Raw genomic sequence first — 26,701 nt, 5'->3', positions numbered from 1 at the left:
CAGTCCAGAACTGACCCAGGTCCAAGCCTGCCTGGAGTCTCTTCCCACTGAGTCATGTGGCTCTGTCCCTGGTGCTGGCCAGTAACAGGGGTCTTGTAGGCAACTTTTCTGTCCTTGGTACTAGGAGGACTCCAGGGGTCCTGGGTGGCTGGTGCTGGCCATGGTGCTGACCCTGACCCTTGCTTATGCTCTGTCCAAGGTGCTAGTAGTGACTTGGTTCTTTCCTACCGGCTAGGTCTGGATCAGGAAGGGAAGAAGAGGCTGGATGTTGCCTGCCTACCTCTTGAGTGCCCTCTGCCTGCTGGCTTTCTTGTTTTGTTCCAGTACATTACATATGACCAGCCTTCTGTTTCCAGATGCCTGGTCAGGGTGCTGAGGGCCCTAGGCTGGGCATGTTCAAGCAAGCAGTATGTTCTTGCCTCTCAGGGTCTTCTTGGGGTATTCCTAAATTCAAGATATGGCTATGGAGTCCCAAAGAACACTCTGTGGGCCGCTTTCTAAGATAATGGATCTCAGTCACCTGGGCAGGCCTTAGGTAGGGCGTAACAGGATCAAGGATGATCTTGCCTTTGGGGGGGGGGGATAGGTGGGATTATAGGATCCATCTTGCACATTGCAGGCCTGGGAGGGGGTCACTGTGGGACTAAGTTCAGTGGACGACTTAGAGTCAGTCTGTAGTTAAGCGGCTCAAGTCTCAGGTTGATGTACTATCTGGGGGTTGTCGGCTGGGCTCACTAAAGGAGAGGTCACTGGGTCAGGGTTCACTCACTGTGCCCCTGAACTGTCACCTCCACTGTTGCTCCTGTCTGCTGCCTCCTTGGGGCCTCCTCCCAGGAAGAACTCCTGGGTGTTGAGCTTTGGCAGCCACAGAAGCACATAACATTTGGGTAGGTGGAAGGTGGCCAGGATGCCCAGGGCACAGAACAGAATGGCACCCATCTGCACAGCTGGCTGATAAGTCACCTGCACATTGGCCAAGAGGGGCACAAAAGAGACCCAGATGATGAAATAAGCTAGCATGGCGAAGGTGAGACCACGGGCACGATTGTAGCGACCAGGCTGGCTCTGTACTAAGAATGTGCCCAGGAAGCAGAGGAAGGCCAGCATTGCATTGGTGATGTGTACCAAGCCTAAGCTGACCCAGGAACGCATGCGGCAATGCTCCAGAACCTCTGTGGGCAGCACCAACCAGTCTGTCACCATCTCTGGTGGGAAGGATTTCAGGTACCAGGCACATAGTGCTGCCTCCACAAGAATGGCCAGCAGTACCACCAGCCAAGCCCAGGGTCCCCGAAGGCAGCTGCATAGCCAGTTCGCCCAGCTCAGTGGCAGCTCAGATTCCACAAAGATCTCGGCTGCTTGCAGGAAGAGTGTGCTTAGGCAGCCTGTGAGAGGAAGGTGAGCCAATGGCTGTTGAGCAAGGCAGCTGGCAGGGCTTGGCCGTCCTGGGAATAGAAGGACACTGAGGCAGAAGAGGCCTAGGCAGACCAGGCCAAAGCAGAACCGTGACCCACCTGAGGCCTGAACAAGAGGGCTGCCCCAGTGGTGGATGAAGAGCCCCAGGGAGGCGAGTGCTAGGCCTAGCACAAGGCAAAGCAGCAGGAGTAGTAACAACACAGTTGGCTCTCCCCAAGCCAGGAATTTAGGCCTACGAGGTAAGCAGCCTGTGCTTTTCTCTGGGGACCACTCATCGTGATTACATGGAGTACAGGCGAAGTCATCTATAGTAAAAGAAAGAAAAAGCAATGTGGGGTCTGGTGATGGGAGCCAGAATTCCCCAGCCCAGCCCCCGACAGGTGCTTGCCTTCAGCATTAGCCTGGGGGGAAGGCCCTTGCCAGGCCTCTGCCCCGCAGCCCAGCTGTGCAGACTGTCTAGGGAAGGAGGTTCACCTGGATGCTTCTGGTAGCTGCCTGCCTTGCAGTCTTCACAGTCATAGCAGCAGGAATGGAAGCCCTTTACTCTGCGCACCTGGCCTTCTTTGCACTGCCGGGAGCACTGAGACACTGGCACCTGGACATGGAGCCTTGGGTTAGGCTCCCTTGGCTAGCACAGACAACCCCAAGCCTATACCCACCATGGCTTCTGCCTGTCTTGTCCTTACCTGGTTCCCTGGCCAGTACATCTCGGAGTGCTGCAGCTGAAGGGTGCCGTTGAAGGTTCCCACGGTGTGCAGTGCAGGCGTAGGGCTCTGCCACACCCACATCTTCAGGTCATACTCCATGTCTACGTTCCCTTTATCGTCAAACTGCAGTGTCAGGTTCCGAGCACGGAAACTCATGTTGTACATGTTCTCCAGGAGCTGTGGGTTGGGGTGGGGGAAAGGCTGACCCATGAGCCTCTCCATTCAAGACAGGATTTAGCTCTCTCTGCCTGGTGGTTCAGTATTCCTGAATGAGCAGGCATAGACCCAGCAAAAACCCTACCCTCACCTGCCAGGGTTGAACAGGCTCTGATGCGGGGCAACTTGAGGTATTGCACTGTAGGGTGTTGTGAAGGGCCTGGGCCACACTGTACACAGCTGCATAGGTTGCAAAAATCTGGTGGTGCAACTGCCCAGCTGATAGGTTCTGCAGCAGTCCAGATGACAGGTTCTGCAGCATGACATGGTCACACTGTGGACAGCGTTGCCCCATCACCTGCTCTTCCAGGTCCAGTTCAGCATTTAGTGAGGCACAGAATGTTGGGTCAGCAGCCAGGGCAAGGTGGGTCTCCACATAATGGTAGAATTCGGGCAGCTCGGCACCTCGCTGCAGAAACCCAAGCACAGTGCCCACATGGGCAACATTGGGTAGTGTCGTGATCATGTCAGAGGTCAGCCAGGACTCACTAGCCACCCATACCTTGGGCGAGAGGCCCTGATGGATGCCGTAGCTAAAAAGGGAGTAGACAGCACGGGGGGAGGCGAACAGCACCACCACTTGCACGTTGCTTTGGTTCACTTGTTGTAGAACATCAAACACCTTGCCCAGCTGTTGACCACTGGTGGCGTGCAGCGGCACCAGGCCCTCGTGGGCGATGCAGATACCTCGTGGATTGGCCAGGCTAGAGAAGATGCTCAGACCTTCCCGACCATAGTCATCGTCACTACCTAAGGCAGCTACCCAGTTCCAGCTGAAATTCAGCAGCAGAGCCACAACAGCCTGCAGCTGCACCCGGTCACTGGGCACTGTGCGGAAGAAGGATGGAAATGTTTCTCGGTCACTGAGCCGATCCATGCTGGCGCTATAGCTGACCTGTGGTGATGGAGAAGCACCTCCTGCCGTGAGAGCTCAAGGACACAGTTGGCTGAGGGGAGGCAAAGGGTGTGGGCTCACCTGTGGCATGAGGAAGAAGCTGAAGAACTTGCCTGTAATCAGGGCAAGCTCTGATGAGTGGGGGCCAATGACGGCCAGCACACGCGGCTGGTACTGTGTGTAGTTGCAGTAGGCAGCGATGCTGTGACTGCCCACCTTTGCCATGAACATGAGACTGGGCTTCATGGTGACCACAGGCTCTGAGCATGTGTCAAATAGGTCATAACCCAGGCGCAACCCAGGGAGCAAGGCAGATCCATTGTTGATCTCCTCCACAGCCATCTTCATAGCCATGACCAGAAACAGACCAAGGGGTGAGAACCTGAAGCCACATGGGATTGCAGGTGCTCAGCACCTTAACCCAAGCTTGGGAGTACCACAGGCCCATGTCTGCCAAGCATTAAGCCCACCCCCACCTCAGCTGCTATCCTCCATACCTGGTGCACAAGATGCTATTGGGTTGTGTTCTCTGGTTGAGGGTGTCATCCTCAGTTAAGCCCAGGGGAAATAGCCCACCAAGTATGTAGTCCCCTTTTGCCTTGAATTGCTGTGACAGGCACAAGGAGGCCCCCATCCCAAGGCCCGGGAGAGCAGCCAGGCTGAGGCATAGAGCAACCAGGTGTGGCATGGTGGTAGGTAGAGACTTCCAGTAGAGACCGTAGGGTGTGCTGGAGCCCCAGATATACTGAGTCCAGGGGGAGAGAGCAGAGAATTTGTTTAGCAAAACTTCTGCTCTGCTTGGCTGCCAAGCCCCCAAGGGGCTCCGGTGATATGCTCAATAGCTCAGACCTGATAGTTTGTGCATACTGGACTCATCTTTATAGCATTAATGTGCTGTCTGTTCAAGAGAGCCCCAGCATGCCAACTGTGACCACCGACTGTGCTCTTGTCACTTGCCTATGCCCAAGCCCCTCGGCACCCTTCTTTCCTAGAGCAGCCGGACAGATTGTAAAAGGGAAGGTGGAGAAGCAAGCATTCAGGGTCCCAGGGTTTCCCTTGACTGGAATAAGAGTGGCACTAGGGTTATACTTGTAGGCACAGAGACACCTTTTATCTTCTGGCTTCTGACTTGAGGCAGTACTGTCAATAGGCAGGGGCTGCAGAGGTAGTCCCTCAGTGTCAGTAGACAGCTGGTCAGCCAGGGCCCTAACCTTCAGGTGGGGTAGGGAGAGCTGGAGCTGAGTTTCCTGGGTGTGCTAACCTGTCTCGGTCCTGGGGCAGACTCATTGAGGGTTCCAGCTTTCCTGCTGGGGTTCTGAGAGCTGTAGAGACCCTTGCCCTTTCTGCTGATCCTTGGAGTAAGCAAGCACTCCTGCTTTGGCAGGCGTGTAGGTACCTCCTGCAGCAGAGTGCTCGCAGCTGGCCCATGAAAATTAGAAGAGGCCATAAACAAATAGGTTCCTGCAGCTGCCAGGGCCAGGTGTGTGTCTGTATGCAGTCACTAGTTCCTTCTTAGACGCTTCCCTTGTTCTGACTAGTTTTATGTCAACTTGACACAAGCTGAAAGGAAGGAACCTCAATTCCTCCATATAATCTGGCTGGAGAGCATTTTCTTAATTAGCAATTAATGGGGGGAGGACCAGCTCATTGTAGGTGGTGTCATCCTTGGGCTGGTGGTCCTGGAGTCTTTAAGAAAACAGGCTGAGCAAGCCAGTAAACAGCACCCCTTCATGACCCGTGCATCAGTTTCTGCCTCCAGGTTCCTGCCCTGACTTCCTTCGATGAACAGTGATATGAAAGTGAAGTGTAAGCCTTTTAAACAAACCCTTTCCTCCCCAAGTTGCCTTGGTCATAGTGTTTCATCCCAGCAGTAGGAACCCTGACTAAGACATCCCCACTTAGTCTGGTGTGAAGGAGCTATTGCTAACACAGCAGGTTTCCAGCATCCGAACATGGGGGAGGCTGTTGACTCTTGTTTGAATAGGTGCCTGGGTAATCTTAATGTCGTATGGCATCCAGCAGATGTTATGGAAATTACCTTTGCATTTCCCTGCTGCCCTGTAAGGATGTCCACAAAGCACACGTACATACTGAACACACATGTATACTATGAATCTGTATGTGACACATACATCTGCTATTATATCCTTATTTTCTGGCCAGTCTCTTGAAATCTTTTTAATGATTCATTTGCAATGGTGTTTACCTACATATGCGTCTGAGTGAGGGCGCTGAATCCCCTGGAACTGTAATTACAGACGGCTGTGAGCCGCCGTGTGGGTGCTGGGAGATGAACCCAGGTCCTCTGGAAGAGCAGCAGTGCTCGTAGCCGCTGAGCCATCAGCCTTGGCTAGCACTGTGTGACATAGCTGGAAAACACACAGCCTAAGCAGATGAGTGTATGATGAGTGGTATGGTGGCGTACCGGGAAGATACCACTCATCATGTACCCTTTATTTAGGTGGCTACTGTGTACAAAGGAGCTCTAGTTTTCTCCAGCTTTGTCACACAGTGCCTGGGTATCTCCAGAACTTTCTCAGTCTAGCTCCTCAAGGTGAATGACCCAAGTGTTTCTTTTCTTACCTGTAAAATGGAGATAATACAGATCTCAGCGTATGTGTGTGATCAAGCTAAGATCCACCAGGGACAAATGCATGGCAGTTTCTGTGGTTCTGGCTGCTGGCTAGACATGTGCCATGCTTTCCTGGTTCACATTGCCCTTTGAGCCCTCAGTCCGTCTGGTCCCTCCCCACCCGTATGGGTAGGTACTTTTAGGTTCCTCCCCACGTAATCAGGCACCTGGCACACCTGTGACCCATCCTAGAATTCCATACCCAATCATGTAGGTGTAATTTATCTTGTAAGTACTACATATATCATAGTTCTTGAGGAAAGAGATAGGTCCTAAAGTTTGCATTTACAGACATCACCTATACTGGGAACACTGTCCTAGGGTTTAACATTAAGACCCAGTGGGAGAGAGGTTAGGGTCTTATGCACTGGGTGTCAACCATGCTGGGTATGGCCATCTGTCAGCTAGACAAGGTGGCCCAGTCCCTTCCACAAGTCATGTCCTATCTAAGTCACCTGAGTACCATGGTGACGGGAGCAGCAAGCTGGCTAGAGAGAGGTGTGGTTTGGCCAATTCGTACTGACATTTTATTTTAGAGTCTTAGGGGAGGCCACCTTCTGAAGGCTGATACTGTATTTCAGAAGCTGTGAAGCAGGCTGCACTGACAGGAGCACGCTTTCCTGGGGAGTCTCAGCTAGCAGTTTCAGTGGTCTCCATTTCCAAGGAGACAAGGGCCTGTTTGATACGCAGAGAGGCTAACAAGGAGGCAGGTGAAGGGCAAGGAAAGGGGTCTTCGGTGTTCACGTCACTGCCAAAGGAGCCTCCTCTTACCCAAGGACAGCTTCTGGAATATGAAGGGGACCCAGGCATGTAGGCCCAGAGCTGTTTGTCTGGCACGGATGCCATGTCTTAGGTTCAAGATGGGCACAGGAAGGATACGCATCAACCGGGCATATTGACTGTGGGGGAGACAGAACCTCAGTTCCAGGGTCCTGTGCCCTTATACCATTCAGATTCCACACATGGGAGGTAGAACACGGCCCTCCTCCCCCACCGTCTCCATGTGCCATCTACCTTCAACAAGGCCTGACTGAACACACACATAACTGAAGCAGAGGGCGAAAATGGAGTTCAATGGTCTTGTCCTGGACCAAGAGCACAGCCACCACCCACCTCACTTGGTTCAGCCGCCGCTGCCTTTCTCTTCACAGCCCGTGGCCCTCGACAAGCCCAGCTTTCAGGGGGACAGCAGCATCCGGAAAGCACTGCTGTGGGAGAGGTCCCAGGTTCCCCAAGCCCAGTCCTGAGTAGGGGAAGCACCCTTAGGGCAGATCTAGCAGGGAGTGCTCAGCGTAGAGCTTCTGGGAGATGTCATACACATTCTCAATGAAGGGCAGGGCCTCTCCCAGCATCTCCACTGCTTGCTCAGAAGAGCCCACATTCATGGCCTCGAGGAAGACCTTGCGTGTGGGCAGGGCGCAGAAGGCCACAGTGACAGCTTGACGTACGATCCAGGAGTGATAGGTAGCCAGTGTGGTGTTATAGGCATCACTGCAGAGCGTGGAGGTACGAGCATCCTCGGGGCTGGTGCGCAGGCCTTCGAGGAACAGCTGCAGCCAGCGCAGAGCACGGTGCAGGCGCAGCACAGTCCGGCAGCCTGAGTTAGGGTATCGGGGCCGGGAGCGGCGATCTATGTCTACCAGCTTGTTGCCCACCTCGTAGGCGACCATGGACTGTAAGCTGGTGTAGTGCTCACACTGTGGGCTGTTCCTCAGACCTTCCATTATCTGCAGCTTTGAGACCACGTCCTTGGAGATGAATGAGAAGATGGTTCCCAGGCTGTTCAGAAACCTGTGCAAGGAAGTATAAATGTGAGGCCCTACCTAGAAGGCCAGCCAGCTTGTAGTGCAGGAGACGTTACCTTGGATGTGCTAGAGTGCTTGTTTGTCTGGAGACCGGGGCAGGAAGGCTATGGAAACTGTCTGCTGACTGTGCCCACGTCCCTGTCCCTGTGGGATGCAGGGGTCCCACGTGGAAACGCACCTGACTAGCCCCTTCCAGCTGGTGATGTAATGGTCCATCAGCACTTGCCCGTCTTCAGTAAGACACTGCTTGAAGCTGACCAGGACAACTTTAAGGTTGAAATCTGACTCTGGGTCACCCATCTTCTATCGAGCTGAAATAGTTTTACACAGAACGTGTAGTCATCATGCTGGGTTATCTCAGTGTGGCTCATTTTCTCAAGAAGGGGTTGGGAAGACTTGAAAGAAGAAGTGAGGTGCTGAAACGGCTTGCTGAGAATCACCCCTTTACCTGAGTGCCTTCCTCAGGAGCTGACAGCCCTCCTGTAAGCCAATCTGACCTTGTTGTGCCCTTGATGGATCCTGTACCCACAGATCTTGACATAGCTGTTCCTTGCCCTTCAGCTAGTAATTTGGTCAGTTCCTGACCTGAGACTCCTTGGCCGCACTGTTTGCAGCTCCTACTGCTTCTTGCTTTTCTGTTTCTTCTCTTTCTAGAGCACCTGTTTCACGCATTAAAGGAATGTTGCCAAAAGGTAGGCACAGTCCTCCTGGCCACACCTGGACTTCACTGTATCAGGGCAGCATTCTGGTGGGAAGTTGTACCAAAACAAAAACTGGGACTCTAAAAAGCAAGCGATTCTTTCCTATGGAGAGTGGGAAGGGTGGCTGGACAGGGCTTTCCCTTCCTTCATTAAGGTTTTATCTCCCAAATTAAAGCGGAGGCTGTGGGCTGGCATCTGCTAGGCAGACGGACACTTCTGATGTTGAAATGGTATGTAATCCCTGAACAACAGGGTAGCTGGGGCAAAGGTCTTACCACACCTGAAGGATTGCTATCGGTCCTCCCACTAGCTTCAGAGAACATTCTAGAAGGGATCCAGGATAGAGGCCTTAAGGCAAGGGGGAGCTCTGGATTCTGCAGGCTTTTTAATAGTCACCCCGCAAACATTATAGTTCCCACATTTATCTTCAGTTGTGGGGACTGAGCTTAAGAGCTTCTTGTATGCTGGGCAGAGAATAACTTAGGCAAGCAAGCCTTTAACTTTCAATCTTCCTGCTTCCTGAGTAGCTAGAACTACAAGCCTGTGCCCCATGCTCCTTTTGTGCTCATACCTTGAATGGATAACTCCAAGCATCCAGCCCTCACCTTCCCTGGTACCCTAAGAACATTGTCTTGGTGTCCAGGACCAGCCCTGTGAGACGTGGTCGCATCTCACCTACGTCCTGCGTGAACACTCACCACCAGTTCTGGCGGTTCCTGTGTCCCTTAGTGCTGGATCCCTGCCCTAACCGCTGTACCATCAGCATCCCCCACCTCCCGCAAACAAAACAAAACAAAAAACCCCATCCTTATCAGGGGTATTTGTGTGCAAGTTTCCTTTTTCCTCCACACAGTCCTATGACTCAGTCCTGGGAATGTGGTCCGCATGTCTCCCGGTCCATGAGCGAGGCTGTCAGAGTGGTGATATGACCCCATGGGTTGGACTGGATGCCCGACACAAGTTCCAGACCCTGAGCCCGGAAATAGACTCACCTTGTGTTCAGGTGTCAGGGACAGCCTCAGAAAGATGGCGACAGCCAGAGTCTTGCCACACACCTCTCTCTTAGCGTCTGCACTGTCCACTGAGCAGACAGTCTCTGAGGCGCCCTACAGTTCATCTCTTGGTCATCTAACGATCCTACAGCCAGGCCTTCTTGCCCGGAGCCTAAATCAGAAGCCAAGTAGCCCCTTAGAGCTGTCCGTGGTACATTGGAAAGAACGGGAATGGAGGGAGACTCATCAGTTTCCGGAAGGTGAAGCAGGGCACATCTAAGCCTTCTACAGAAGATCAAGCTAGACAGGGTGGATAGCCCGGCAGAAGGCCCCATAAGCAAGCACACAGCAAACACACCCAGGCGTAGTAGGGAGCTAGGGCCGTTCAGAGAGGCCCGCAAATCTCACCTGGTTCCTGTGGCGGGGGACCGAGGCCGGTGATGGAGAGGGTTGACGAAAGCTACAATGAGGCTGCGGTGGGAGCCAAGTCTTTGCCCGTCCCTTCCGGCTGTCTATGGAGATGCACTCCGCGGCCTGGATCGTGTCAGGTGGGCGTCCCCATGCTTGTCCCACGCCCGCAGCCTGTTAGGAAGCAGCTCGAAGACTGCGGTTGGGCACAAGTCCTGAGTTGCAGCCCCAGGGGCTCAGCCCCTACCCCGCCCTTCTCTGCCGCGCCATCCCAATTGGTTGCTGGTCGTCCAATTAGAACCCGACGGACCGACCCGCGTTTCCGGCGCGAGGACAGGAAGCCGGCGTCTTGGCGGTTGCGCCTGCGCGGAGGCCTGGTCGGAGACGCCAAACCGAGCGCGCGGAGCTCTCAGGCCTCCCTGCGGGCGGTGCACGCGGGCTGTGGGAACGATGCCTGAAATAAGAGTCACGCCCTTGGGTGAGTCCGGGTCTGATCGTTTTCTGCGGCGTCCGGCGAGTCGGGCCGGTCTCCACATAGCAGTGTAGCAATACAGCCAGCGATCAGCTCCATCAGCTGTGCGCCCAAGGTCTGCCTGACGCGGGGTTGGAGAGATTGGGGTTGATTCCTGGTCCTAGGGTTCGATATGAGTTGCGGAGGGCCAGCTTATGTACTTAGGCTTCTAGCAGTGAGACGTGAATGAGACCCAGAAGCTGAAGGTGGCTGTGAGGTGAAATGGGCAGGCATTGATTATTGCCTTTGTATTTAGCTTGTCAGTGGTGTTAAAATTCAGCCCCAGGTCTCGTCCTGGAGATTTTTCTGTCCTGCGTGTGGATTGCTGCTTCAAGACTCCTGTGCTCGGGCTTCTTCCTCACCTTCTGGTTTTCTTTTCACCTCCCCGACCTGCTTATGGTGCCCGATTGCTTGCTATCATCCTTCAGTTCAGTCTTTGTGTCTGGTTTATCCCGAATTTTAGAAAGTATGTTTGTTCATCGTAGAAAATAAAAATCTAGGTTCCTAAGAGTCTTAACAGCAGCGTATGATGTGTAGGAGGAAACAAACAACCATTTGAAATCTGGGATTCCAGAACCTCCCTGAATGTCCCTGGGCTTTTCTTCATGCATGTGTTGCCAGGGTGCTGGAAGCACCTTCTCATTCTATGATCCATATCCCTAGGTCATCTTGGTTAGAACTTCGTTTCCCCAAACCTCTCATCCTGACTACCCCATCCCTTCTAAGAACTAACTAGATTACATGATCAAACAAGATCAAGCATGTTCATAGATCTGGCTCCCTGACTCCTACCCCCCACTGGGAAGTTTTTATTTTGTTTTCTGGCACATTTGTTTAATCTCCACCTAAAATACTCCATGCTTAGTTGCCTCGTTCCCCTAGGATGCAAGTCTGCACTGTGCAGAGATGTACGGACAAGGCAGTATCTGTTGTTTTATTCTGTTTTGTCTCCTCTGCTGCCTGACAACTCTGTAGTGTAGGCTTCTGTTCTTTCCTGGGATCATAAGTCGCTTTGGGAAGAACATTTGCCAGTGCCCGAGAACTGGGCTTTATAATTTCAAAATGCATACTCTGGTAGCATTCTTTGTGTGATTGTGGATTCCTTTGGTGTCAGGTTTTCCCTGTAAGGGGGCAGCCATTCCCCTGCTATAAATGTTCAAGGGCCTCAGGGTCTAGGACAACTTCAGGGCTGGAGGTATTAAGGGGAGGGACCCTAAGATCTTTCCCTCAGGGATTACACATTTTGAGGGGGTAGGAATGGGCTTGCAGGAGAACCTGAGACCAACTCCTCCCCAGCCTCATTGTGTCTGGCTACAAAAGGAAAAGACTGGACCATGGCCGATGTTTGTGGTACTGATAGTGCTTGGTGCCTGAAATTGGCAGATGGAGACTCTAGAATCCAAGATGGGAACAAGACTGTTGGTTGTTCTCAGACCCCTGTTGAGACGTGGATCTTATCTCTCTCCTTATGAACCAATTCGAGGGAGATAACAATTAAGTGGGGGAGATAGCTGTGTCCAGTGTGGTCAGTATCGTGGGCTGAACGGTTGGGAAAGTTACTTAGTCATCAAGACCCCTTGAGGCTGAGCTAGGGGGTCAGTGGTGTGGGGCCTCTGCTGCCCACTGACTAAAGTGGGCTATCTGTGCCAGGTCAGTTATTGGTCAGAGTCATGATTCTTTATGACTGGACTGAGGCCCTATGGGTATGGCACCATGCAACACTAAAACTCAGGATTCAGGCCACAGCCTCTTCAGGAAGAAATGCAGGAGAAGAAAGTCTCATTGATTTGCAGCCTGGACTGAGGTCTGGGGAAACAGCGGTGATATTCCACAGAGTAGTGGCTGCTTCTGTTCAGTGTTGGGGACCACAGCCAGTGCTGACTGCTCTGCTAGCAGTTTGTTACAGCCTTGAGCTGTGCAGGAAAGCATGGTGAAGGGAGTGTCTCCCCACTGTGCAGTCCCCGTACCTGCGCGGGAAAGTGCCTGTTTCCATGTATCTTAGGGCCTGCAGAGTCCAAGGTAGTAAGTAGTTCAGTTGGGGTCAGTCCTTTCAATAGTGTGGGAAGGAAACTTGGGGAAAAAGAGAGAGGGACATTGGCCTTGTCTCTCACTTGCCCTTCTTGAGCAGGGGCTGGCCAGGATGTGGGCCGCAGCTGCATCTTGGTCTCCATTTCCGGCAAGAATGTCATGTTGGACTGTGGGATGCACATGGGCTACAATGATGACGTGAGTACTTGGGGGGGTTCGGAGGGCAGCAAGGGCCACAACCTACTTACTAGTCATGTTCTAGCTAGCCATGTGACTCCTGGGACCTTAGAGAGGGACAAATGGGGCAGGTGGGCAGTGGGGGGATTGCTGGGCAGATATACTCATGCTGGGTGGGGACAGGTGGCCCTGTCACATGGTGCTTGAAAAGTAGGGCCAGCTGAGATGAGCCTCTTGAGGTTCCTCGAGGCTGGTGATTGTTGGATCTTTTAGGCTTAACTACTTGCTATTTGTTTGTGAGGTCAGCTAGTAGCTTGACCTTTCCACGAGGTTACAAATGGCCAGTAATAAACCCACTGATGTAAGGGTTTGCTGGGGTCACTCCCTGGGGTGCACTACTCTTGCTACGTGGAGACCCTGGGTAGCCTGCTGTGTTCCAACTCTTCTCTTGTTTCATCAGAGGCGCTTCCCAGACTTTTCCTACATTACCCAGAGTGGCCGGCTGACTGATTTTCTAGACTGCGTAATCATCAGGTAGGTTCTTCAGGATTGTGATGTCCTTCCTTACACCCTATTGTAGAGACTGTGCTAACAACCAAGCTGCATTGTGGCTCATTCTGCAAAGTGGCCGTTATTGCCTCAGAGCCAGAAAGATAATTGTGCATGCAGTCTGTGCCCTTGAGTCTCGTGAATTAAAGCCTGGTAGGTGCCTCAGGAAGTAGAGACCTAGCCAGGGTAGTCAGTGCCAAGATGTGCCCTTCACCTTCCAAGTGTGGGGCCTAGAAGACCCTGTGAGACCTTTTCCCAGCAGCACCCACAGCAGTGATCACACCCTCTCACTAGTTCCTCCGTTTGACTAGCTAAGTACATCTGCTGTATTTCTGCTCTGCTCCCCTTCCAGCCTCTAACTCTGGTCTCCCAAACTTTGTTTTCTCTTGTTTCTTTGCTGTCACAAGAGTGCAAATCCCTGTTACTCACTGGCCGTTACTGATGTCCTAGCCCCAGATTGCTACTACCTCTTTCTGGTAGAGCTGAGCAAGGGTAGACATCTTTCTTTGCTCCTTGGCTCCCATTTTTATGTCTGTCCAGATGACTGCCAGCTGCTCCCAGGCCCATCCCTTCTGCAGTCCCTGTTGTCACTCACAGTCGAGTGGCCATCCCTTCCGCAGTCCCTGTTGTCACTCACAGTCGAGTGGCCATCCCTTCTGCAGTCCCTGTTGTCACTCACAGTCGAGTGGCCATCCCTTCCACAGTCCCTGTTGTCACTCACAGTCGAGTGGCCATCCCTTCCGCAGTCCCTGTTGTCACTCACAGTCGAGTGGCCATCCCTTTTGCAGTCCCTGTTGTCACTCACAGTCGAGTGGGCCCTCTGACTATAGTGCTTCCCTCTCAACACCCACCCTACAGCCATTAGCCAGGGTGTCCTTTGGCCTACAGCAGCCTGACTTGGTAAGCTGTGTCCTGGGTAACTCAGGCTCTAGTGTTTAGTCCCTTCTAGACATGGATCACTTACTACCTGCCTGCTTTGGGTTGACAGGCCCACTCTTTCTGGAAGGGTATTCCCAGGCTTTGCCCTGAGCTGTCTCAGTTCTCTCTTGCCTCCACTAGGAAGATTTCCTGACTACCTGACAGATAGTGGCTCTTTTCCTAGTATGGTATTTGTTGGCCTGCCTTTTATTTACTTACCAACTTGCCACTGTCTGATTCAGATGATGTGTTTGTGTATGTATTTACAGGAGGCTAGAGACAATCTCACATGTTATTCCCCCTTGTGGTTTTTTTGTTTTTGTTTTTTCTTCTTTTCTTTTTCCAAGACAGGATTTCTCTGTGTGTCAGCCCTAATTGTCCTGGAACTCTCTATGTAGACAAGGCTGGCTTCAAACTCAGAGATCTGCCTGTCTCTGCCTTCTGAGTTCTGGGATTAAAGGTGTGCACCACCATGCCTGGCTAGCCCTTGTGGGTTTTTTTTTTTTTTTTTTTTTTTTTTTTTTGAGATAAGCTCTCTTACTAGACCTGAGTTCACTAATTAGGCCAGGATTGCTGCCAGCAAGCCCTAGGGATGTATCTGTCTTCACCTCCCCAGCACAGGTAGTGTAAGCACATGTGCTACTATGTCCAGCTTTTTATGTGGGTGCTAGGAATCAAACTCAGGTCCTTTGTTTATGAGGCAGACACTTTAGCAACTGAGTAATCTCCCAACCCTTTGTTATTGTTTGTTTCAATTGCCAACATCTGATTGACTGATTGATTGATTTAAGATTTGTTTGTTTTCAAGATGGTCTCACTAGCTCCAGCTGTCTCAGATCTCACTATGGAGGCCAGACTGGCCTCAAACTGAGAGATCTCCCAAGTGTTAGGATTAAAGGCCTGTACCACCACTGCTTGGCTGCTTTGTTTGTTTTTGTTTTTGAGACAGGGTTTCTCTGTATAGCATTGGCTGCACTGGAACTTGTTCTGTAGACCAGGCTGGCCTCAAACTCACAGAGATCTGCCTGCCTCTGCCTCCTGAGTGCTGGGATTAAAGGCGTGCACCACCATTACCTGACTGTTTTGTTTTTGTTTTTGTTTTTTTGTTTTTTGTTTTTTGTTTTTTTTTTTTAAATTTAAGGCAGAGTCTCCTGTAGCAGAGGCTGGCTTGAACTCCTAATGCTGCCTACACTTCCCAAGTGCTCAGATTACATACATGTGCACCATGCCTATTCTGATTCAGGTTTAATTACTAATTTTCATATTGCTTTGCTGGGTGTTTAGACTGCTCATTTAGGACACTGTAGATTTTGTGTTTTATTCATTTCTGACTCTTGTACTTACGATAGTGATCTATACGATAGTGATCTATATCTTAGATCTTACGATAGTGATCTATGTTAGGTCTCAGTCAGTGGGTGGACCATGAGCACAGGGCTGAGAAGTGGGCTGGCTGGGAGAGCGGCCCCAGGCTCACTAGTGTCGCATTCCCCCAGCCATTTCCACCTGGACCACTGTGGGGCACTCCCCTACTTCAGTGAGATGGTGGGCTACGATGGGCCCATCTATATGACCCACCCCACCCAGGCCATCTGCCCCATCCTGTTGGAAGACTACCGCAAGATCGCAGTGGACAAGAAGGGCGAGGCAAATTTCTTCACTTCTCAGATGATCAAAGATTGTATGAAGAAGGTGGTAGCTGTTCACCTGCACCAGACGGTTCAGGTCAGGATCCCTGGCCCTTTCTCCACATAGTCTGGAAGGCCTTAGGGCCTTGGTCCCAGGCCACCTCAACTCACTGTTCTGTCTAGCTGTGTGGAGTCACCAAGAAACAGCAGTGGGCGAGTGTCTGGCCATATCTGGCATTTAGCTTGGGAGAATATATGTGGTATGTCTGTATGTTTGTGCACATAGCTATGTAATCAAGGCTGGCTTTTTCCCACCTGACTCTGCCCAAGCAATGTTCCATAAGCCAGCCTGCCCTCTCCCCTCCCAAGGGGGAGATCTGAGGTGTATGCAACTTGTTGGATATCTTGGCCTGTCATTTGGTAAGGAGGCAGAGACAGGACAAGATGGACCTGTCTGGTTGAGTACCCAGTACCAGACGGTAATATATGTATGGGTCAAGGGAGGAATGAAGGCCAAGTGACTGGTTTAATTTAGCAAAATTCCCCAGAAATAGTGGATTTGTCTATTTTTCTTTTTTAAAAAATATTTATTTATTTATTATGTATACAATATTCTGTCTGTGTGTATGCCTGCAGGCCAGAAAAGGGCACCAGACCCCATTACAGATGGTTGTGAGCCACCATGTGGTTGCTGGGAATTGAACTCAGGACCTTTGGAAGAGCAGGCAGTGCTCTTAACCTCTGAGCCATCTCTCCAGCCCTATCTGTTTCTTATTAGAATTTTTGTTTGCTTTATATGTTACCATCCATCCTTTTTTTTTTTTGAGATAGGGTTTCTCTGTAGCCTGTCCTGGAACTAGCTCTTATAGAGCAGGCTGGCCTCGAACTCACAGAGATCCACCTGCCTCTGCCTCCCGAGTGCTGGGATTAAAGGTGTGTGCTACCACCGCCCGGCTTTTTTGAGACAGGTTTCTCTGTAGCTTTGGAGCCTGCCCTGGAACTCATTTTGTAGACCAGGCTGGCCTCAGACTCACAGAGATCCCTCTGTCTCTGGAGTGCTTGGATTAAAGGTATGTGCCGCCATTGCCTGGCTGCCTGTTTTCTCAATACAACCCAGCGGTGGCACCACCCATAGTGGGCTGACCCATCACCCCACTTCCGTCATTAGTCAAGTAAACAGTGGGGTTAGAGAGAAGGCTCAGCTGTAAGACAGCACTGGCTGATCTCCCACAGAACCTGGGTTTGATTCCCAGCACCCACAGGGTTTTCAGATGACTAGCTTGGGTCAAGTTGACAAAAAAATCCAACCAAGACATTAGGTATGGAAGCAGGCAGGTAGATAAACTTTTTAATAGTTTTTATTATGGGGGGCAGCATTGCCACAGCACATAGAGGTCAGAGGACCACTTATGGGGTCAGTTCTCGCCTTCTGCCGTGTGGACACTAGAGGTAGAACTCAGATCGCTAGGCTTGGTATCAGCAAACTCCTTTACTTGCTGAACATCTTGTCAGCTTTGAATTATCAGTGTATTTTTAACCCTGATATAAATCCATTTTTCATGTTTGGTGCAGTCAATGTCTGCATATCGTTATCTATAAATTTATTCTTCTGTTGAGCTTCTGCTTCCTGAAGTGTTTCTCAGTATAGCTCTGTTCTGGAACTTGCTTTATAGACCAGGCTGGCATCAAACTCAGAGGTCACCTGCCTCTGCCTCCCCAGTGCTGGGATTAAAGGTGTGCACCACTACCACAGGGTCAGTTTTTCACTTTTTATTTGGGGTCTTTTCTCCTCTGCCAGTGGATTTCCTGGTGATTAATTTTCTCCCTTTTCTTTTCCTTTGTGGGGGCGGTGGGTGGTGTGTTTTTCAGACCAGGGTTTACTATATTGTTGAGGCTGACCTCAAACTTGTGATGTTCCTTCCTATATTAGTCTCTTGGGTATTAGGACTATAAGTGTCTACCATTCCAGTTAACTTTTCTTATTCTAATCTGCTGACGGAAACACTGCCTTCTATGGTAACTTTCCTGTAAGAACTCCTTTGACAGTCCTAGAGGTGATTGGAGATACATACATTATTATTTTTTTAATATTTATTTATTTATTTATTATGTATACAATATTCAGTCTGCGTGTGTGCCTGCAGGCCAGAAGAGGGCACCAGACCTCATTACAGATGGTTGTGAGCCATCATGTGGTTGCTGGGAATTGAACTCAGGACCTTTGGAAGAACGGACAATGCTCTTAACCGCTGAGCCATCCCTCCAGCCCCTACATACATTATTTTTATGGTCTAACTGCCAGGATGTTTGCCTGGGTGTCTGGTATGGGCAGAGGTTTTACTGGGGCCCACAGACCAGGAACTGGTCCCATCATGTTTTGAGTTATTCCTTCCAGGAGTATATATTCTAACTGCTGCCCCAAGTCTTGGCCTTCTGGTGATACCAGCTGTCCCTGCTGCTGACCTTATGGGAGCCAAGCCTGCTGGGGCTAAGCCAGCTGCATGCTGCTGAGGGTCAGGCAGCTTCACCTTTGGAATTTTAGAAACTGGGTTCTGTTCTTTCATCCATCTGGGATTTCTGTGTTTTTCTGTTTTTTGTTTGTCTGTTTGTTCTTTGATACGGAGTTTCTCTATGTAGTCCTGTCTGTCTTGGAAGTCTCTCTGTAGACGGTAATGTGTGAGCACACAGAGGTAAATAGAGCTGACTTCCTAAGCGGCTGCAATGAAAAGGGACAAACTCACAAAATACAGAGAAAGGCTAAACCGTCGCTGATCTCACGCTGTCTCTCCACTGTTCCTGGTCTCCCCTCATGCCAAACAAGAGCCAGAGCAAGAGAGCAAGCAGCTTCTTCCAGCTGATCAGCTCCCACCATGCCCTGAGGGCCGGTACCCAAAAAACATTGGCTGGAAGTCAGAGACGTGCTATCTATCTCTGCCTCCCAAGTGCTGGGATTAAAGTGTGAATCTCTAATCCCAGCAACTGTTCACTCCCCTTTACACTGTCGGTGGGGGGTTTAAAGAATCTTCCAGGCTTGTCTTCTTCTAGAATGTGATCCTTCATTACCTCCTGTTTACCCACGAGGCTCTGAGCCTGCTCATCTTTCCTGGAGCAAATGTTTCAATCTGGAGGGAATGTTCCAATTCCAAAGAACATGCCCTCCAACATAGCCCCCTTTCCTCTGCTTCCTGTGGTCTTGTCTTCCCTGAAGCTCTTCCATGATCATTTTTCATGAGATGCAGAGTTCCAGGATGCTAGTTATCTTATCTATATCGTTTGGGATACTCTCTGCTCCTTTTGTTTAGGCTGCTTTCCCTTGGCCTTGGCAGGTTGTGCTGTGATGGACCTTGGTCAGTCTACTCTTCAGCCACCCTGCAGTTTATGCTGTGACTCTCATGGTTTTACTGCCTCTTCCACAAATACAAAAAGACACTCCCCACCAGCTTTGAAATGCAGGACAAACTGAGTCCACTTTCTGGCATAGTACTGGAGCTTGGTATCTGATTCTTGCTGCCTATGTTCCTGGGCTCTGAGTAACTTTAGATCTTCTCACTGTAAGTCCCCCACTGCCCTCTTTGTGTTATGCTTCATACTGGATTTTAAAAAGAAGTTTTCTTGAAGCAGTCTCACTGCACAGCCCAGGCTGGATTCAAACTCTCCATCCTCCTGCTTCAGCCTGCCAAGAACTCAAGAACTGAGATAACAGTTGTATGCAACCATGTGCAGTTCCTCAACATTTTAGTCATTTATTATCTTGACTTTATTCACTGTTTTAAATCCTATTTCAGTTCTTTTCTGTTTTTGAGGTAGGACTTTGCTGTGTAGTCCAGACTAGCCTTGAATTCATACTGTCCTCCTGCCTAGCTTTCAGAGTGCTGGGATTACAGGCTTGTACCACAATACCCACCTTGACCTATTGAATTTTTGTTTGTTTGTTTTTTTCGAGACAGGGTTTCTCTGCAGCTTTAGAGCCTGTCCTGGAGCTAGCTCTTGTAGACCAGGCTGGTCTCGAACTCACAGAGATCCGCCTGCCTCTGCCTCCCGAGTGCTGGGATTTAAAGGCGTGCGCCACCACCGCCTGGCTTGAATTTTTTTTTTTTTTTTGCTTGTTTGTTTTGTTTTGATTTTCAAGGCAGGGTTCCTCTGTTTAGCACTGGCTGTCCTGGAACTCGCTTTGTAGACCAGGCTGGCCTTGATCTACCTGCCTCTGCTTCCCAAGTGCTGGGATTAAAGGTGTGCATACCTACTGAATTAATTTGGGTTACTGTAGTTCCTAGTTTTAGAATTTTTTTGTAGTGTTTGTGGCTTTATCTATACTTAGTCTAGTCGAGGAATGGCTTCTAGATCCTTACTTACCTGGTTTTGTTTTTACTGTGCTACAACCCCTAGGAGTGGTTGCTTTTGGTTAAGCCCCAGACTTGTGAGAAACAGGAATGGACTGGATAGGCTTAAGGTAATCATCTACTTCCTGCTTCCTCCCTGCCTTGCAGGCCTGAGACCATTTTTTCTTCTGCAGGTGGATGATGAACTGGAAATCAAAGCATACTATGCAGGCCATGTACTGGGGGCAGCCATGTTCCAGATTAAAGTGGGCTCAGAGTCTGTGGTCTACACGGTCAGTGGAAGTCCTTGGCTTGAGTGAAGCTGCTGGGCAGAAAGACACCTTCCTCATTGTCATTTTCTTTGCCAGGGTGACTATAACATGACTCCAGACCGGCATTTGGGGTGAGTAGGCCTGTGTTTCACCCCGTGGGAACTTCCTGGAATCTAAGAGGCATCATAGTGGTCATTTAAATGCTCAGCATCTCCATGGTCCTCCCATGCAATATGGAAGTACCTCTAGGCTAGAGGCTCTTTTCTCCTGTTGTCTCCCTAAGAGTATGCTGTCATGATGTTTGACGGGCCGTGTAGAGGGCTCATGTCAGGGTGATCTAGAAATATGCTGTAATGGGACTACAGTCCAATTTGTTCCCAATAATGCAGCCATGAGCAACTCACCATGCCTATTTCTATCTGTTTTAGGGCTGCATGGATTGACAAGTGTCGCCCCAACTTGCTCATCACAGAATCCACGTATGCCACAACTATCCGGGATTCCAAACGCTGCAGAGAGCGAGATTTCCTGAAGAAAGTTCATGAGACTGTGGAGCGAGGTGGGAAGGTACTGACTGTAGCTGGCTCTGGGTGTGTGCCTGCTCTGGCCACATAGTATGGTCTCCCAGCAGGCTTTACTGCCCTCCATGTGGTCAGGGTCTCTGGGTGTGGGGGTTACTGTTTATTTGGTGCTGAGATGACAGATTCCAGAGTCTTCTATTCTCTCATGTTTGTATTCCATGAACAGCTGTTCAGGAGCCTCTCACAGTTCCTGCTGTCTCTACGTGTGGGGTGTGTGTGTGTGTGTGTGTGTGTGTGTAAAACCCTGTAGTTCTTAAATGTCTGGCTATTCCTTTGCAGTAATGGTATCTAAATGCTATTATTCAGCCTGCCAGCAAGGGTGTATATAGTGAGCATTGCTACTTGCTGTGTTCAGGGTAGTGTGGCTAGTAGCTCCCACCTGAATCAGCCTCACCTGCCCTCAGGTGCTGATCCCTGTGTTTGCGCTGGGCCGAGCACAAGAGCTGTGCATCCTGCTGGAGACCTTCTGGTAGGTACAAACAGGAATATTCCAAGGTGGGCAGGAAGGCATGGAACAGGCTCTGCATAGATGATTCCTCTTACTGCCAGGCACAGTGGAACTGTGGAGAAGTCAAGGCAGCAGTGACTACCACTGGGTACTGTATGTCCAGGATACAGTACTGTTGGCCCTGCTGTCCTGGGTGGAGCTGTGCATGTACTGGGACATCACATTAGCTGCGGGCTGTATTTGTCACTGGATGGACTACTGAGTCTCCTTACATGAGCTCTGGGGAACCCTACCACTCCCATGTTTGTTTTATAGGATATAAGCTGAGAGGTCTGGCCTGGTGGTCATAAGGGTAGAGACAGCACAGGGTTGAGTTCAAGGGACATTGAACTCAGCCCTGGCCATAGCAGTGGAAGGCACAGGGCTACAAGTTGCAGGCTAACTCTGTCCTCCCTGCACTGACTGGGCTGGTGGACACACAGGGAACGCATGAACCTGAAGGTGCCCATCTACTTCTCTACGGGCCTGACAGAGAAGGCCAACCACTACTATAAGCTCTTTATCACCTGGACCAACCAGAAGATACGCAAGACTTTTGTCCAGAGGAACATGTTTGAGTTTAAGCACATCAAAGCCTTTGACCGGACATTTGCTGACAACCCAGGTCCCATGGTAAGGCCCTACCAATGCAGCTTCTCATCTGGCCTTCAAGGATCCCTGCCCGTGGGTTTTCAGGAAAGAGCCTCTTTCCTGCAATAACCTGGTGCTTATTGCAGCCCTGGGAGGAAAGGTCTGCTCTTCTGACCCTTGTCAATCCTGCAGGTTGTGTTTGCCACACCTGGGATGCTGCATGCTGGCCAATCTCTGCAGATCTTCCGAAAGTGGGCAGGAAATGAGAAGAACATGGTAAGGGCTTGGGGCCAGTCCCCAGTGGATGGGGCTTGTCTTGGGGAACTGGAGTACAGAAGGACTGGCCCTTCAACTTTCTGTTTCTTAATCCCATAATGACTTTGTTGCTGCTGTGTTCTACTAGCAGCAGCCCAGACTGAGCGACTGGCCTGCTAACACAGACAGCCCCTTAGCCTCCTGAGTATTCAGGTCAGGGGTTGTCCCAAGAGGAAATGTTTATGTTGGGAGGTCACCTCTGCTTTCAGGTCATCATGCCTGGCTACTGTGTGCAAGGCACCGTGGGCCACAAGATCCTTAGTGGTCAAAGAAAACTGGAGATGGAAGGGCGTCAGGTGGTGAGTACCTCCCTGTCCTGGGCTCAGCAGGGCTCCCAGGCTTTTACTGCTGCTGCTAACTGCCTGCATCTTGTGACACCACAGCTGGAAGTAAAGATGCAAGTGGAATACATGTCATTCAGTGCTCATGCTGATGCCAAGGGCATCATGCAGCTGGTGGGACAAGCAGAGCCGGAGAGTGTGCTGCTGGTGCATGGCGAGGCCAAGAAGATGGAGTTCTTGAGGCAGAAGATTGAGCAGGAATTTCGTAGGCAGCTGGTGGTCAGGGATGGCCTGTGGGGTGGTACAGGCAAGGCTGACAGCCTAGACTGAGACTCTGTATCACTTTCCTCAGGAGTCAGCTGCTACATGCCAGCCAATGGCGAGACAGTGACACTGCCCACGAGCCCCAGCATTCCTGTAGGCATCTCCCTGGGGCTGCTGAAGCGGGAGATGGTGCAGGGTATGAAGGGGAGACTGGGGCACGGACCGAGGGAGGCAGGTAGGTGGTGCTTGTGTTGACTGCAGTATTCCTTTCCTTACAGGACTGCTCCCTGAGGCCAAAAGACCTCGGCTCTTGCATGGCACACTAATTATGAAAGACAGTGTAAGTGTGTAAAGAGTGGTGGTGGGGGCATTCGTTCCTTCCTCTGACCAGCTTGCCCTTGCCTCACAGAGTTTCCGGCTGGTATCCTCGGAGCAAGCCCTCAAAGAGCTGGGCCTGGCTGAGCACCAACTGCGCTTCACCTGTCGTGTGCACCTGCAGGACACACGCAAGGAGCAAGAAACAGCCCTACGTGTGTACAGTCATCTCAAGAGGTGCGCCTTGGCCTTGCCCCCACCCTACAGACAGGCTGAGGCAGGGATCTTACTATGCCTCTCTACAGCACCCTCAAGGACCACTGTGTACAGCACCTCCCTGATGGCTCTGTGACCGTGGAGTCCATTCTGATCCAGGCTGCTGCTCACTCGGAGGACCCTGGTACTAAGGTACTATTGGTCTCCTGGACCTACCAGGTAAGGAGGATGGGCGTCAGTGGTTTGCCTGGGGCCTCACTTCCTTGGCATTAGGTTGTCCGTGGGTAACTGTGCTTCCCTTTCTTCTAGGATGAAGAGCTGGGAAGCTTCCTCACAGCACTGCTCAAGAATGGCCTTCCCCAGGCGCCCAGCTGACCTGCAACCTCAGCAACCCACCACTCTGTCTGTTTGCCCAGCAGAAGGATCAGGACTTTGGCTTTGGGAAGTGGGTGCCCTGAGACAGATTCATTATCCTAGGGACAAGATTAGAGTCATAGGCTGGCTACAGTAATAAACAGGCCTTTTTTACTCTATGCCTTTTATTCCTACTCCCTTGTCCCTAGAGGATGGGGCTCCCAGGAAAGCAGAAGCTACCTGGGTGCTTACAGCTGTTTCCTGCCTGGCACCCCATCATTAGTGACAAAGGGATGTCACGGTGGACAGATTGGGGAGGTAGGAGCTGCAGGAAGGTAGGCGGGACTACCAGAGCCCCACAGAGCTGTGGGTTAGTCTCTGCTGAGTGACGGCCAGACAGTCTGCTGTGTGGCTCTTCGCCTCCACTGAGGGTACAGTCAGCTGGTTTCCACATTGGACCTTACAGGGCTCAGGATGTAGGACCTATAGATAGACTCTCAGTCAGAGCAGAACGCCTACAGTTGCATCCAGAGACCCCACCTGCGGATCACTCAACCTAGGCCACCATGCTTTTTGGTCACTGGCCCCCAACTGAAGTCACTGGTTTCCCCACTAGGTGCTATGATTCTCATCTAGTACGGTGTGGGGGGAGTCTGACTGCCTCTAAAAGGCCCCTCCCCTCAGTGAGGACCCAGGTCTTTCCCATCCCATCCCCTCTTACCGAAATCATATAGCACTGACTTCAAGAACAAGCCACGGGCTGGGGCAACTCGAGTCTGATACTTGCCCAAGGGATCTTGACTCTCCAGAATGGCTTTCACCTGTGTAGGTGTCAGAATCCCTTGCCCCACAGCCACCAGCACAGCCGTCATCCTCCGTACCTGCAGTAGAGAGCTGAGATGGTCACAGGTGTCTATCTGATGCATCTTGGGAGGGTCTAGTACAGCCTACCTGTCGATACAGAAAAGACCGGCTTTCAAACTCCAGTGTCCAGAACTGCAGCTTCCTAGGAACACAAAGGGCTTTGATGTCCAAGCTACAGGCCAACCCCAGCCATCCTAGCCCACCATGTGGCCTCAGACAAGATAAAGATTGAAGTTCTGGTTTAAGGGCTCATCCATCCAGGGTGGGTTCTTGCCTAGTTGACCACCAGTTCCAGAGATCGAGTGGGTACTGCATGACTTTTCCTGGAGTCTGTATAAGCCAAATAAGCAAACAACTATGTAAGAGTCATCAGCCTGTGCACAGGAGATAGCAATGGCTTTGAGCTTTCCTTCATGTGGAGAGGCCACAGTATGGGTGTGGAGGTAGGACAGAGCCAGCCCACCAATCAAGACAGGAACCCTGGCCAAGTCCCGCCTCTCCTGGAGGCTGGCGTTAGCTGCAGTGTTCTCAAGGTTAGCAGTTGGTTTCCGGTGGAAAGCAGAAAACTTACAGTCTGTCAAACTGGACTGGAACTACCAGCTCCAACGAAACCTTTTCAGTGACTGCCAAATCTGTCTGCTACAAAGAGCTATGGGCATGGCAGGGTCCTCAGACAGGAAAGCTACCAGTTCATCTCTTAAGTGGCCAGCACCTTCCACCCTTCAGGCCTTATGGATGACCAGTATACCAGTTTAGCATCAGCCTGCTGTTTTTACTGTTTTGTTTTTTTCAAGACAGGGTTTCTCTGTTTCTCTTTGTAGCTCTGACTGTCTAGGAACTAGATCTGTAAATGGAGCTGGCCTCAAATTCACAGAGATCAGCCTGCCTCTGCCTCCCAAGTGCTGGGATCAAAGGAGTGCACCACCACCACCCAGGGCATCATCCCACTTTTATGGGATTATTATGAGGACTAATTTAACCCTGGTGGCCTCTAGATCAGCAGCAGACCATAGTGCAAAGCACTCTTCTCACCTGCTCTCCTGGGGGAGGACAAATGGGCTGGCTGGACCAGAAGACACAGAGACTCTTTGTAGTGTGCGCACGGGATTTGTGGTTGGGCTGCCGGCAGACTGGAAAGCACTGAAATCATGTGTCCCAACGAGGTGCTGGGCAGCCTCCTGCATGGCAGCCATATCCAGGCATCTGAAGAGGCAGATAAGCTTTGAGGAGGGCCCAGCCAGATGATGGTGAACATTTTCTTCCCATTCTTTCTTCACTCACTTCGTCTGGAGAGCCCAGCATACATTCTGCTCAAACACAGGCAGCTGATGAGGCCAGGAGCAGCCTGTGGCCAGACGGTATAGGTAGGTTCTGGAGGTGGCCGCACGGCGAGCATGGAAGTCATTGGGCACTCGGAAGGCCTTCAGTACTCTGTGGCAAACAGATCTGGCTCATCCCGGGAAATCTCCCACTCCTAAGTTGCCCAGAATACAATGTCTTTCTGGGCCTCAGACTTCCTTCACAGTGGGGTGTGGGGTACTTTAGTAAAAAGAACAAAGACCAGAACCATACTCAATTCCTGGCTCACCGAATGTCGCGGTGCTTCAGGTGGGTGTTGAGGGCCTGGGTCACGACCTCCGGGGAGTAAGGCGGCAGGCCTGAGCGGCGACAGATGTCCAGGTGCGCCGCGTTGCTCAGGGCATGCACTCCGGCATCAGTGCGGCTGGAGACAGTAAACCTGATGGGCTCCACGGAGTTCAGGCGCTTGGCGGCCTCCTGCAGGGACAGGGTGCGGGCAGGCAAGAATGGGTGCGGGCAGGGATTGGGGCTGTCGGCTGCTTCTCCCCCCCATTGTCCCCAAGCCGAGAGAAAACAGCTCACCTCCAGGAAGTTCTGCACCCCAACAGCGCGATGGTTACCCCTCACGGCGGCGACCCCACTGCGGAGAGATACAGCAGGGAGTTATTTATCGGTAGCGTCTGCGGGAGCTGTCCGGCCTGGACGCGCACCCCCTCGCGAGCCCGAGTGGAGACACCGGAGGTGATGACAGGGAAACGTACTTGAAGTCCGTGCCCAAATACTGGAAGAACACGAGGTAGCGCGCGCGCACAGGACCCACAGTCCCGCAGGAACCCATGGTGGAGTAGCTGGTGGGCGGGGCCGTTGCACGTGGCCCGCGGTCCGCCCTGCCCCGCCGCGAGGCGCCTGCGCACTCACTCGGCTCACCCCGCCCGGCCTCCGGGACCGAGCAACGGAGGC

The 26,701-nt window shown here is 51.4% G+C and overlaps 4 protein-coding genes across 13 annotated transcripts; 1 reads left to right on the top strand and 3 right to left on the bottom strand.

Moving 5' to 3' along the window:
• Positions 1 to 582: 582 nt before the first annotated feature.
• On the bottom strand, positions 583 to 4,040 carry Tas1r3 (taste 1 receptor member 3). The gene is made up of 6 exons (XM_038333366.1): positions 3,732 to 4,040; positions 3,316 to 3,616; positions 2,431 to 3,234; positions 2,103 to 2,300; positions 1,891 to 2,011; positions 583 to 1,721 (listed from the first exon to the last, which is right to left on the bottom strand). The coding sequence occupies exons 1-6, from the start codon at positions 3,920 to 3,922 to the stop codon at positions 766 to 768; spliced, it is 2,571 nt and encodes an 856-aa protein (XP_038189294.1). The 5' UTR covers positions 3,923 to 4,040; the 3' UTR covers positions 583 to 765.
• Positions 4,041 to 6,370: 2,330 nt separating this feature from the next.
• Positions 6,371 to 10,019, bottom strand: LOC119816794 (ceramide-1-phosphate transfer protein). 4 transcript variants are annotated; one of them, XM_038333757.1, is made up of 5 exons: positions 9,773 to 10,019; positions 9,365 to 9,566; positions 9,071 to 9,148; positions 7,850 to 7,982; positions 6,371 to 7,657 (listed from the first exon to the last, which is right to left on the bottom strand). In XM_038333757.1, the coding sequence occupies exons 4-5, from the start codon at positions 7,969 to 7,971 to the stop codon at positions 7,129 to 7,131; spliced, it is 651 nt and encodes a 216-aa protein (XP_038189685.1). In that variant the 5' UTR covers positions 7,972 to 7,982; positions 9,071 to 9,148; positions 9,365 to 9,566; positions 9,773 to 10,019; the 3' UTR covers positions 6,371 to 7,128. The 4 variants fall into 4 exon arrangements, with proteins under 4 accessions (XP_038189685.1, XP_038189684.1, XP_038189686.1 ...); XM_038333756.1 differs by lacking the exon at positions 9,071 to 9,148; XM_038333758.1 differs by lacking the exon at positions 9,071 to 9,148 and having other exon boundaries at positions 9,365 to 9,536.
• Positions 10,020 to 10,112: 93 nt separating this feature from the next.
• Ints11 (integrator complex subunit 11) lies at positions 10,113 to 23,752 on the top strand. The gene is made up of 17 exons (XM_038333850.1): positions 10,113 to 10,250; positions 12,412 to 12,509; positions 12,949 to 13,022; positions 15,452 to 15,680; positions 20,097 to 20,195; positions 20,271 to 20,305; positions 20,603 to 20,741; positions 21,160 to 21,224; positions 21,686 to 21,875; positions 22,026 to 22,109; positions 22,358 to 22,447; positions 22,532 to 22,694; positions 22,782 to 22,889; positions 22,972 to 23,033; positions 23,103 to 23,245; positions 23,314 to 23,443; positions 23,534 to 23,752. The coding sequence occupies exons 1-17, from the start codon at positions 10,223 to 10,225 to the stop codon at positions 23,597 to 23,599; spliced, it is 1,803 nt and encodes a 600-aa protein (XP_038189778.1). The 5' UTR covers positions 10,113 to 10,222; the 3' UTR covers positions 23,600 to 23,752.
• Pusl1 (pseudouridine synthase like 1) lies at positions 19,779 to 26,587 on the bottom strand. 7 transcript variants are annotated; one of them, XM_038333855.1, is made up of 8 exons: positions 26,503 to 26,587; positions 26,324 to 26,381; positions 26,031 to 26,218; positions 25,724 to 25,873; positions 25,475 to 25,645; positions 24,717 to 24,772; positions 24,300 to 24,459; positions 19,779 to 24,061 (listed from the first exon to the last, which is right to left on the bottom strand). In XM_038333855.1, the coding sequence occupies exons 1-7, from the start codon at positions 26,577 to 26,579 to the stop codon at positions 24,305 to 24,307; spliced, it is 855 nt and encodes a 284-aa protein (XP_038189783.1). In that variant the 5' UTR covers positions 26,580 to 26,587; the 3' UTR covers positions 19,779 to 24,061; positions 24,300 to 24,304. The 7 variants fall into 7 exon arrangements, 6 of the variants coding, with proteins under 6 accessions (XP_038189783.1, XP_038189782.1, XP_038189781.1 ...); XM_038333854.1 differs by lacking the exon at positions 24,717 to 24,772 and adding an exon at positions 24,530 to 24,584 and having other exon boundaries at positions 24,300 to 24,472; XM_038333853.1 differs by lacking the exon at positions 24,717 to 24,772 and adding an exon at positions 24,530 to 24,584.
• Positions 26,588 to 26,701: the final 114 nt, after the last annotated feature.

This window comes from Arvicola amphibius, chromosome 6 (assembly GCF_903992535.2).
Source record: "Arvicola amphibius chromosome 6, mArvAmp1.2, whole genome shotgun sequence".
Taxonomy (NCBI): domain Eukaryota; kingdom Metazoa; phylum Chordata; class Mammalia; order Rodentia; family Cricetidae; genus Arvicola; species Arvicola amphibius.
Note: the sequence above shows the minus strand (reverse complement) of the source record. Positions and strands in the feature narration are given on the sequence as shown.